This window comes from Aspergillus bombycis, assembly GCF_001792695.1.
Source record: "Aspergillus bombycis strain NRRL26010 chromosome Unknown contig00021, whole genome shotgun sequence".
Taxonomy (NCBI): domain Eukaryota; kingdom Fungi; phylum Ascomycota; class Eurotiomycetes; order Eurotiales; family Aspergillaceae; genus Aspergillus; species Aspergillus bombycis.
The window spans coordinates 53,008-66,114 of record NW_019170023.1 but is presented as its reverse complement, the minus strand read 5'-3'; the positions used below and the strand labels follow the sequence as shown (position 1 = coordinate 66,114).

General features: G+C 47.1%; 2 protein-coding genes across 2 annotated transcripts; both read left to right on the top strand.

Annotated features, from left to right (window-relative positions):
- Positions 1-7,971: 7,971 nt before the first annotated feature.
- ABOM_004286 (methionine--tRNA ligase MES1) lies at positions 7,972-9,934 on the top strand (the record flags this gene model as incomplete). The annotated part of the gene is made up of 2 exons (XM_022531416.1): positions 7,972-8,152; positions 8,232-9,934. The coding sequence occupies 2 exons, from the start codon at positions 7,972-7,974 to the stop codon at positions 9,932-9,934; spliced, it is 1,884 nt and encodes a 627-aa protein (XP_022391471.1).
- A 1,461-nt stretch (positions 9,935-11,395) lies between these two features.
- On the top strand, positions 11,396-12,573 carry ABOM_004285 (alpha/beta hydrolase; the record flags this gene model as incomplete). Its single annotated transcript, XM_022531415.1, has 3 exons — positions 11,396-11,926; positions 12,050-12,184; positions 12,256-12,573. The coding sequence occupies 3 exons, from the start codon at positions 11,396-11,398 to the stop codon at positions 12,571-12,573; spliced, it is 984 nt and encodes a 327-aa protein (XP_022391469.1).
- Positions 12,574-13,107: the final 534 nt, after the last annotated feature.

The following is a 13,107-nucleotide window of genomic DNA, read 5'->3' as shown; positions in this document are numbered from 1 at the left end:
TACTATCATCAAATCCGTCACACTTAGACGAACCCCTTCCGACTACCTAACTTCGCATTCCAACCATCACCTGGAGGATTTTTATTATAGCTGGATCTATAATATTTATTTTCAGATAATAAATAAACAAGTTAAGATTATAATATACTAATACTAGTATAGAGAGCAAAATATTTCCAGAAGTAGTAAAAGTCTTATAATAAGCTATATTGTATAATCTATACAAAGATTACATTTTATATGTATATAAACTATATAGGAGGCTTTGTAATATAGCTATATAGTTTTATATTCGTCTCTAGAGATAGCCCCGGCCCCCTAAGCTGAGGAATTTCAGGCAATATCCTATTTGGGAATTAGGATAAACCCTTCTTTCAATCTCAGGCCGAGATTATTCAAGGCCTTGCCCTAATGCAATATGTTATATTACCAGGACTTCAATACCCTGCTGGATTCAATTTCATTCAGATCATCAACCAACTATCTGGCTACTAGGACACCCAGGGGCCAGAAGGCCCAAGAACAGGTTTATCTCCCTGGCAGGTAGCAACAATAATTATTAGAAGACCTGGAGGGCACCGGAGAAGAAGTACAACCGCGACGGGACGCCACCACGGTCAGCTTCAAAGGACCGATTGCAGTGGTTCCACCCACACTGTAAGCGATAGCTAAACAAGGCGCTCTATGACGCTCAAAAGGGATGCTACAGAAAAGCCAAACAGAAAATAACAGAATTAACTGCAAAGCCCTCTCCGAAATCCGCGAAAGTTACATACAAATCTGTAGCCAGATAACAGAAGCCACATAACGAAGCGAGTAATCACCACACGAAAGGCATCCCTACTTACTCTTCTGCTTCTTATACGCAGATTCCTCTACAGCCATCACCTCCTCATCCGAGTCATCAATTATGCGGGAACGACGTAAGCCAGACAGGAACTTAGAACGGCGCAATGTGAGACTACCCGACGCCGGAAAGGGCCCCAAATTACTGCTCGTACCAGTAACCAGGGCAACTTGTCTGCCAGTTGGCCTGGGCGAGGCAGTCGCAGGAACCTTCTGCAAGTTAGATGAGAGGAGCTCAATAGAAGCCGCCAGCCTGGTGGACCTCTCTAGCAGTTGATTGACGGCATCAGTATTATGCGACAGGTGATCGCTAAGCTGATTCATAGCGTCGACGATTTTAGGTAGAGAAACACTCAGGGAGGTCGCCTTATCACGGAGGGTAGAAACAACGGACTCGATGGCAACAGATTCTTCCTTCACAAACTCTCCACCGTTATTCGCCACCATCTTCTCATCGTTGCTCTCGTAAAATGCAGCAGCCCCCGACGTCTGGAGCTGCTTGGCCTCGATAAAGGAGGCGCGCACAAGACCGCCAAGGCTGACAATAGCGCTACAACAGTCACATAGCTGGTCTGATAAAAGCAATAATAGGAACCTACTCAATATCTCTTGGATCAAAGTTCTGGCCGCCCGCATTCGCAAACGCCCGACGAATCGAACACTCATTGCCATGGCCGCGTGCAACGCAGTTCGAACAGGCCCCGTAGTAGAGAGCACGCCCACGAAAGGATGGAGAGACAATGCATACTTCATAGCGAGATTTTGTCTCTACGCACTTGTCGCAGCGCTCGGTGGACTCACAACCGCTCCGATGCAAAACATAGGCACTTTTGTAATGCTTATTGTTAAGCTGTGTCGTAGCTGTGGTACCAGAAGCACGACCACTTCGCACGGTATCCAACAGGCGTACAGCTGTTTTATCCATCACCGACGTCCAGTTCAACCCTGCGACCGTTAGTGGCTGGGTGACCAAAGAGATCAGATACCCACTCTTCTTCATGGCTGCAACCTGAGCCTCACGATCGGCCTCTATCACAGAGAGCGACTCCATATCAGGGAAGTTAACAGCGATGCGCGCTAGCGCACTTAGGAGATCAACCATGGCACCAGTTGAAGTAAACAGTAAGCGGTAGATGACAATAGGCAAATGAAGAAGAGGACAATGGCGGATAGCGATATAAACCGCGACGGGGGCGAAAGGAAGAATGGGAAGGAGGTCAGGAAGTAGACAGAGACGCGTGGGAGGCAGAAAGAGTGAATAGCAGCACCCAGAGAGCTACGCGTCGTCTGAAACACTTCACAGGTTTCCAACGACCAAGGTTCCATGACAACGGTACAGTCAACATAAATGATAGCGGGAACATCACACAACAAGCGACCATCGATTGCGATTCATGGGCCTCCACTTGACTCACTGGTGGTACACTGGGTTTGACTTGACATCTGACATCCAATACCGTGCGGCAAATAGAATACGTCTCTCTGAGATCACCTAGACTAGGGGCTAAATCGTGTAAATCTCTGGCATCACTCAATCAAGACTCGAGGTACTACGGTAACCGAGAGTTATCCTGAGGTATGATTAAAAAAAATAGGCTTTGGAAGGCACCTATGGCCACATAAATAGTCCGAGCATTTCCCGTGTGATGATATGCCTCTTCTTCAAGTAAAAGCCCTTGTTTGGTTAACTGGACTGGATCCATGTTGGCTTGGTATTTATTCCAGTAGCCATATCAACATGGTCGGCATTAGTATGCACAACAAAGGGATTGAGAGAGAGACGAGGGTGAAAGCAAAAAGACAATTGCAAATGTGTACTGCATTCCAGGGAGATTAGGCATCTTAGACGAAAAGATGGTGAACTCAACCTCATCCCAAGCCCACGTCACCAATTGAAGCACGCCTGTGCCTAGGCGAGGCTGAGTATTGTGTTCACTGGTATCGATGCTAATACCAATTCCTCTACAAGCACAATATGGACCGTGAGAACGAGGGGCTTCTGAGTACTTTTAGGTCGTTCCTGCCCTTCCTTTGACAATTTCTATGCTTAAGGTCATCATTGAAGCTGCAAAAAATCGTCTCTAACCAATGTGATGCTCCTCATAGTCCCCGTCCAATTCCAGCCGATTTTCCAACTCAACCTCCACCATATCATCCGCCTCACTGGGCAGATATCGCGGACGATCATACCACCTCCACCTGGGTACGTGATTAAGATCTACCGTATCCACACTCCTCGTCGAAAGAAACCGAAACTTGGCCTTGTGGTACCACACGGCAACGATTTGTTCATCCGGAGCCTGAAATTGCATCTCCAGATTCTCTCTACAATCCCTGGGCCTGTCAACCGAGAGGTTGACTAATTCCCCCAAGCGGCATGACCACACAAGTAAGCCTGCTGATACTGGCGCCGTCAGCTAGCCACCTATCTCTTTCCCCTCCGACCTCTGCATCCAGGACAGTGTGATTTCCTCCGAACTTCTCCTTGTTAAACTGCATCCCTGTACCACTTATCACAGTTATCCAAGTCCTATGTTTTCACTTGGCTTGTAGAGATGTGTGTCGCGACTGTCGTGCTGGTTGATATCCACTTTGAGAGCAGGGCAGTGAGGTCGGAGCCGAACGCATAGGTGTTTCTCAGGGTCTGGCTGTCGGAAGACTGGGTTTGCACTTGTCCACAGAGGCAGGAGAGGGGAATAACTGCTGTGGGAGAGTACTTGGCACAGTTTATAGCGATGTTAGATTGTCTCAGGTGGGTTGTGCTGTCGAGGTTCACGATATACCAGTTCTTGACGTGTTTAGGTGGGGGGTGTAGATATTAGGCTTGAATGAAAGGGTAGAGGTAAAGGGGAAAAGGCTCTTTAAAACAAACATATTCCTCGCGACTTGGAAGCCTTGTGCTAAAGTTGCAGTGGTATAGACGGCTGCGCAATTTGTATAGGTAAACACACTAGCCTGCCCAGCCTGGGATGTTTTGCTTTTATGAACAGCTGAATGCTGTGCTTTTGATCCAGGTACGGTGGTCGTGGTAATGATCCGAACCGTCGTACTGTTCTTCATGGCCCCAATTAATTCGCTACACCAGTCCAGTTATGCATATCGCAGTGTGTTTAGGCAGGTTGCGGCGTGAGGAGGGTCATAATAGGGAAGCCTTAGCAGAAGGCGAGAAGGCCTGGTACCTGCAGGACATCAAATATTTGTATCCACATAACCAGGAATATTTACCACCAGAGTGACCGGTCCGATATTCTCATCCGTACAGGACTCATCTCTTAGCATCTATTAGCCATGTAACCTTCCCTGCAAACCCTGAAGCACACTGCCTTCTTGATGTGCAAGACAGGTAGGGCACTTTTGGTGGTTTTATCTGAATACCGAATGGCTACATACAACCTGTTTGCACTGACGCATGCAATAGGCCAATTAACAAATCATCATGTCTACGTGTATAGCAAGGCACACCACCTGTAGACACAACAAGGTTGGTTTATTATGAAGGGTTATCAAAAAGAGATCCCTTCTCTCAACGCACAGGCTGCTCCCCTTGGGTAGGGATAAAAAGAGGGGAGAAAAAGATGTTGACGAGAGTGGGATTTGAACCCACGCCCCTTTCGAGACTGGAACCTTACTCCAGCGCCTTAGACCGCTCGGCCATCTCGCCTTTGCTTGTCTTCTTTCTGATGAAGAATGTTATATAGATCTACAACCCCATTAATTAAAATTCCAACTTGATTTAATATTGATTGTATCACTGCAAAATTAATATTTGAACCTCTGATAACTGTAATATTTGCTCTATAGTCTATTGGTTCAGTATACTATATACCATGTGTTAATCATTTTGATTGTTACAGTTTCCATAGGATTGCTAACTCTGCGTACGTCACGTATATATATTAGAGCCCGCTAATGTAACCCTAATTGGTTGATCATACATGTCGACTATGAGCATAGCGTCTGCGACTAATTTCCACGTCGAGGACATAGACCTCATCAGTATCCATGATACTAAATATACAAACCAGCATCTCATGTCAAAGAAATATCTACTAGTCAGGGTAGAAGACCTGTCAACTAGGTAAGGGTACGTAGCCCGAAAGGCAAGCAGTAGATACTATATAGACAGAAGGCTGATTCTAGTCTTTCTCTTATTGATTTCAAGCTATCTTTTATAGCTAAAGGAGATCCTCCTCCCTCTTCCGGTAGAATAGGATCGGGAGGGCTACTGTCTGTTATTGAGAAGGCAACGGGTCTGTCCTCCGATGTTGCTGTTCGGCCGCCGAGGTGTCTATGCACAACGGGCAGGGTATACGATGCAGTTATCGTACGGGGTTACCGTGGAACCTGTGACATCTTAAGACATATAAAGGATCAATTGAGATCTGAGCCGATCCTCGTGTCCTACCAGAGACCGCCAACCAACTGTATTCGCTCCAGACATGTCCTCATCTCTATACAAACGCGCGAATTTCTAACCATGATATCCTACCAGTACATATAGACCGCAAGGCAATGGAATAAGAAATATTATCAGTTCACTCACGACCAAAAATGGATAACATTGCCCCCATATATCGGAAAGTTCATCATCGACCCCAGCGTCGCAATTCGACGGGGTCATTCGTACCAACACATTAGCAATCACAATGCGAGCCAAATCACCAGCGAGGGTTCTCTCCTGTGAAACAGCCAGCAAAGTATATATATATTGTCAGGGATAGAGTATCGAAGGCACAACCTTGGTGCCATGTGTTATTTTAGTCGACTGGCTCCCATTATAACAGGCATGCTCGCAGTTGAGCGAGCCAAAATGATGCCGACTTTATTCCTATACTTTGAAATAACTAGCACATACGACCACAGGGTGTGGAGAACAGGGCTTCCCGTCCGCTCAGCCGTACTTAAGCCACACGCCGGGAGGTTAGTAGTTGGGTGGGTGACCACCAGCGAATCCCTCCTGTTGTATGTTTTTCGTATTTTTGTTCTTGTCTCTCTCATTGTGAGCATGATGAGAAATATGTCCAAATCGGCCCAGATTGCAATTGTCCGGGATCAGTTGGGGTTTGGAATGTGCTCCACTTGAATATGGGGGATATCTTACAATATCCTCGCATTGGGAAAGATTATAGCTGGTACAATCTGGCACCGTAGAACAACTGCATCATAAGATATTCCAACTAACGTTGATCGATAACATCTAGAACAATCTCAAGCTAGATAGCCTTCCACCGACGCAAAATAGTGGCGCTACAACACTCCCGATGCCCAGCGTATCAGCCAGAAACTTCCTAGTTAATATGAGTAATCTTAAAGATTGGATCCCATCTTTCCGCTGTCCCATTCCCTCAGCCATTGTGTTGTTTGGCCGGGGATCCATATAGATCAAAATAGTTCGAGGGTCCTGAGATTTCCATCAATTATGCCCTGCAACAGACATACATATCAAGATTTGTCGAGTTGAGTCAGCCTCCATAAAAGTTCACTATTTCATCTCCTAACTTATTAAAGGACCGGAGATTGTAAGGTGATTGCCTTCGTTTTAGAGCAGAGCATCATTGTAAGGTCAATTATCCAGGCCCCAAGAGGTAGCGGCGGCCTTTATTAGCTAGTAGATGCTGGACGTTTCGCTGGGAGTGAGGGACGGTAAAAACTCCTGCAGATATCACCAGCGATATGTCTCTTGATGATGAATGTCGTGTTAGTCTCATGCTCTTTAAAGACCACGTAATCCTCTGGTATGGGCATGTTACCATTCTCCGAAATAAATTACATCGTTTGCTCCCCGAAGAATAGGACACCGTTCCTATATTTGACTAAAAACGGGCCCCCCTACACGGACAATTTCATCGGAACTAGAGCCAGGATGAGAATTGAGTGACCCTTCTGATTTCATCAATGGTTGGCAGGCGGATGATATCTGAATCCACTCGAATATCATGTTGTATGTTTAAAGAAGAATGGAGCGACCTAGGAGACTAAAGTGACGAAAAGCCTCAAGCCTATATTGCTATTTACAGTGACGAAAACGCAGGGGAGTGCTAGAAGGAAAACAGTATTTATCTAAACTTTGTAACAAAAAGCATTTAATAAAACAGACTTTCAACAAATAGGCGAGATGGCCGAGCGGTCTAAGGCGCTGGAGTAAGGTTCCAGTCTCGAAAGGGGCGTGGGTTCAAATCCCACTCTCGTCAACATTCTTTTTGCTTTTTCTTCCTCATCTCAATGCCATAGGCCTACTCTATGCGCTCCATTTTTTTTGTTACCCCAGTACAAACAATTAGCGACATTGAGTACCATAAATCTCTCCCAAACCTTTGCCCCCGTAATGACATTGGATATAAGCACATCCAACACCAGGAATAGCGAATGGCTCAAACACTTAACTGTCTTTTTACAGTCCGTGTCTTCAGACATCCATAATCACGAGACTCTCAACCACTAAATTAATTCACATTCCACCTCGGACATAAGACTGGAGTGTTGATAATATCATTCCGCATTCGGTATAGACTGGTCTTCGACAGCCTAACAAGGCTGGCCCTGAGTCAATTGATCTACAGGGTCAATCAATCCCACGCTTAGCACGAACCATGCAGCAGTATACCCCGTGTGGGCCTCCATGATCCTCTCATTACTAGGGTTTTACAGGAGTATCGTGTGCTCTGTATGGTATGGAGATCTCTAGTGCCGAGACGGCATTGCACTGAACAGCCGCAGAATACGAAGGGACGATGATGATGTTAAGTAGAGCTCAACCTGAACCACATAACACAATGCTATTCTCTTCCATAATCCAACTCGAAACAGTTCCAATTGCCTAAGAAGCAAGCATTGAACCCCGGAAATGGGATAGACTGATCATTTACAGGGCGTGGAGAAAACATGCTGAGTCAGCCTCTGGACGATGGAGGGGTTCCTGCAATAAATCCCATGAGTCATCTGCCTTTGCGGGGCAAAAGAACTTTTGGATGTTGAAAGTGCTTATCTTCTTTCCCGCACACTACTTTGGCTTTCTCCTCCCACTAACCCGAATTTCTGCCAACCCCAGTCTTCCCCTGACTACCTTGAGGACACCATAGCCCACTCACCATTGAAACATTGACGTCCTCTGATCGGCTGGAAAACATGACGGAACAAAATAAACCCATTCTCCCCGAATCCGGGAAGCGCAATTTCCTCGTTACTAGCGCTCTGCCATATGTGAACAATGTTCCTCATCTGGGCAATTTGATAGGTTCGACCCTGTCGGCTGATGTCTTTGCCAGATATGGTCGTGGTCGTGGTGCCAACACCCTTTACATCTGTGGTAAGTCCTCTATCCCATTCTGTAAACACTATCAAGCCCCTCCATGGCTGCGGTCATGCTGACTGTCCCGGTCTTTCAGGTACCGATGAGTACGGCACGACGTCCGAAGCGAGAGCCATCCAAGAGAACATGACCACCAAGGAACTTTGCGACAAATACTATGCCCTTCATGCCGAAGTTTACAAATGGTTCAACATCAGCTTTGATATCTTCGGCCGCACAACCACCGAGCTTCAGACTAAGATTACTCAGGATATCTTCCTTAAGCTTCACGACAACGGTTTCTTGTCAGAGCACGTAACAACTCAATTATACTGTGAGGAGCACAAGTCCTTCTTGGCAGACCGCTTTATCCAGGGTGAATGCCCCCACTGCAAGTATATCGATGCATATGGTGATCAATGCGACCTGTGTGGTCAGCTCTTGGACCCATTGGATCTTATTAAGCCTCGTTGCAAGCTTGACGGTGCCACTCCCGTGAAGAGGGATACGAAACATATCTTCCTGAAGTTGGACAAGTTACAACCCGAAATCCAGGCATTCTTCGACGAGTCTTCGACAAAGGGAGGATGGTCTCAGAACGGAAAGGATATCACCTCATCCTGGTTGACAAAGGGATTGCAAGAGCGCAGCATTACTAGAGATATTAAGTGGGGTACTCAGGTGCCCCTGCCAGGCTACGAGGAGAAGGTCATCTACTCTTGGTTCGATGCTTGTATTGGTTATGTGTCCATTACCGCCAACTACACCGACCAGTGGGAGAAATGGTGGCGCAACCCAGAGGATGTCGAGCTTTACCAGTTCATTGGAAAGGACAACGTTGCCTACCACTCCGTCATGTTCCCCGGTACTGAAATTGGTACTCGGGAGAAGTGGCTCAAGGTCCACCACCTCTCTACCACCGAATATCTGACTTATGAGGGTGGCAAGTTCTCCAAGTCCCGCGGCATCGGTGTGTTCGGAGACTCAGCCAAGAAGACTGGCATCCCCGCCGACGTATGGCGTTACTACCTACTCTCTCACCGTCCCGAGACGGGCGACAGCGAGTTCAACTGGGACCTCTTCATCAGCTCCAACAACAACATTCTTCTCAAGAACCTGGGTAACTTCGTCAGCCGTGTTGTGAAGTTCGTCAACTCTAAGAACTACGACAACATTGTGCCCGACTACACCACCTATTCTGACCCTGCTTTTGACGCTTGGAAAGAGGAAATCAACGAACTTCTCACCCAATACATCCAGCAACTCGATGCTGTCAAGATCCGCGCTGCCATTGACACCGTCCTCACCATCTCCCAGAAGGGTAACCTGTTCCTCCAGTCTAACAGCCTCGATAACAAGCTCGCCGAGAACGAACCGGTCAAGTGCGCCGCTGTAATCGGTCTTGCCCTTAACCTCATCCACCTCATGTCCGCCCTCCTCGCCCCCTACATGCCCGAAACCGCCGCCAGCATCAACGAGATCCTCCGTACTGAGACTATCCTGATCCCGGACCGTTGGAACGCCGACACCGTGAAGCCCAACCACGAGATTGGCAAGGCCAAGTTCCTGTTCAGCAACATTAAGCCCGAGAAGGCCAACGAGTGGCGTGACATGTTCGGTGACGAGGAGGCCAAGAAGGTCAAGGAGGAAGAGGCCAAGAAGAAGGCCGCCAAGAAGGCCGAGAAATTGGCCAAGAAGGAGAAGAAGAAGGAGCAGAAGGAGAAGGAGGCTGCTGCCGCCGCCACCGACGGAGTGTCAGAGATCTCTCAGTCCGCGGAGAAATTGAACATTCAACAGTAGACCAATAACCATATGGTCACGCGCGACATTTTATGCCAGGCAATGTCGCGCTGTACGTCTAGAAGGATGCCACCAACGTGGTAGACATGAATGATATGATCACCTAGAGCCTATTTATTTGAGGGATTTGATGTGATTTGTTATTACTTTATACAATATTCAGATGTCCGGAGACTTCAACGTCCTGAAGAGTGTAGTTAGAGATGATACCACGAAGAGCATACTATCAATCAACTGACACTATCTTGGGAGATTATTTAGTCTCCAAGATGCCTATCAACTTGATATTCAAGTCCGGACTGTTGGCGTACACAGGTTAGATAATAGTTGATTGATTATTGCATTATACCCGACTACGGTCTCTTCGAGTGCTTTTCGCCGGTTGCCGACGGCCGATTGGACGGATTCTATATGCAGAACATGCTCCTCAACCCACTGAAACCGACTCATGCTTGCCAGTTGTCCCAAGTAAGCCTGCCTGTTCCGTATTTCTCTATACCATGTATGTTCCGCGTTCTGCCTGATCCGTGGCCCCTACCATCAGCTCGCAACGACAGTTTTGATCGAGAAAAGGGGTCATTATTGAATAGTGGGAGGGTAGGTGAAGATTGAAATAATGGCGAGATGCCACTGCTGCTCGGCCAACTCGTCCCCAGTAGCCGGCCTGACAGACACCGGCTTCGTTGGAATCACCTCACGGAGAGCTTGGCTACCAATGGATTTACATTATACCGCACGGACAACACAGCAAGTGGTAAAAAGAAAAGAAGCAAACAAGACCTTGATAGGAGGACAGAAAAGGAAAAAATTATGGGGTGAACCGGGATCGAACCGGCGACCTTCTGATAACCCGATGGGTGTTACTGATCGAAGTAGACTTCAGTCAAACGCTCTCCCAACTGAGCTATCACCCCAATTGTTGAATTATGGCACAAAATAGGAAACTAAGACAGGGGAACCCTACTAACACAAGCCCTAATTTCATCTCCAGGTTGCTGAGAGTTTCATAGGTTATCTTCGAAACAAATAGGAGACCCTGAATAGCCTAGATATTACGCCTTCTGGCCTCTATTACAGGTTTGTAAGATCTGACAGTGCATGAAACAGCCTTAGCACGCATTCCGTACCCAGTGGTCTATTCCTCTAACTACCCTCCGTATCTGCTTTAGTTGCCTCTAGTTGACTCACAGTATTGGCTAACCAGCTATACCGCAGTTAGTTACAGCAAACCAACAGTAAAAGCGATCCCAGTAAACCAACACCCCAAAGGCCAATCACAACACATCCTCCTACCATAAGCGCAATGCCAAGTCTCCGAAACTCTCCGCTGACACTTGGAACCCTATTTATATAGATTCAGCAACACTAGGAATTAGAATCATTCATTACTTTAAACAACACACAACACACAACATTAGGTACCAAATCAATACTACAAAGATCTCCAGAAATACAAAGAAAATGAGCACAAAAACCCACACCCCCCAAAAAACCCAACATACCTACAGCTACACCTACCACCCTCCATCCCTAAAAGGAAACGCACCCAAACCAACAATCCTCCTCCTCCACGGCTTCCCCTCAACATCCTACGACTGGCGTCACCAAATACCATACCTCTCATCACTTGGCTATGGCATCATCGCCCCGGACCTCCTCGGCTACGGGGGCACCAGCAAACCATCCAACGTCACCGCGTACAAAACCAAGTCCATGGCCGCGGAGATAATCTCCATCCTAGATGCTGAGGGGGTCGACAAGGTCCACGCCGTAGGACACGACACGGGGTGCACGCTGCTGTCTCGATTGGCGGACTACTTTCCAGAGAGGTTGCTGTCGTGCGTGTTTTTGGATGTGCCGTATATGAGTCCTGGGGTGAGGTTTGATTTGGATACTGTGAATAAGGTTACGAGGGATGTCTTGGGGTTTGAGAGGTTTGGGTATGTGGGCTTTTTTGCTAGGGAGGGGAGTGGGGGGGTGCTGGATCGGTTTGTATGTTTTCTTTCCTTTCTTTTCTTTTGGTACTGTCCTGGTCCTGGTCCTGGGTCTATTAGGATTTGTATTGGGGTTAATCCATGAAAATGGGGAGGGTATGAGCTAACAACTAAAATACAGGCTGATTCATTCTTCACCCTCTTCTATCCCTACAATCCCTCACTATGGACCTCACATCTCTGCCCAAGTGGGGCAATAGAAGAATGGCTTCTATCCGACCATCGAGCCCCCTTAGCTCCCTACATCACCGAAGAAGTTCGTACCCCTCTTCCTCCAAGAATCCAATGCCCCCAACCCCCCAAAAACAAAGCTAACAAGAGACCCAGGAATTCAAAACGCACCAAAGACTCCTAATCGGGAACCACGCCTCGGCACTGAATTGGTACCGGGCTTTAGTCTCGAATATCAACGTTGAAGATGAAGAGCAGGCCCGTATTACCCCTTCACTGTCTATGCCGGTTCTCTTGGTTTGCCCGAGGAAGTCAAGCTTGGAGATGCCCGGTCTTGAGGAGGGCATGAGGGCTGTTTGTGCTGGTGATTTGGTGGTGAGGAGGGTCTCGACGGAGGGGCATTGGGTTCAGTTGGAGGCGAGGGAGGAGGTTAATCGGATTCTTGGGGAGTTCTTTGAGGGTGTTCGGACTTAGGGCGTATGGGTTGGTGTTGTTGTATAGTGGGAATTTCTCTCCTCTCTTCTGGGAATATATGGGATAAGAGCTTCGTATGTGCACTTTTGGCCTTCGCGCCAACTTTCCCAAATCTCACAGGGTACCAAACCAGAGTCTTATATACTAGAATGCTAGATCTTCAATCCTACTATACTACAGTCTACTCCAAATATGTTTATATCTTATATGCTATTCCTCTTAATAAGTTTTATATACCACTCATTAGTCAAAGTATTAGCATAAAAGCTAAGTCGGCTCTACTTTGAAATTCTACTTGATATTCAAAACACACCTGAATTCAGAAAATCGGTGTATTCTGCGAGAATCTACCTTCCAACTAACGGGGCTGCAACCAAAGGGGTTTCCAGTAGTTCAAAAGTCTAAGAAATTCCCATCCCTCCTGAGTATGTGCGATGCAGATTATTTCCGTATCCCCATTTTAGCCCTACTAGCTTCACGCTAGGGAGCTTGCGAGAAAGCCTTAGTCCTGAGTACTTACACCTCGAATCCAAA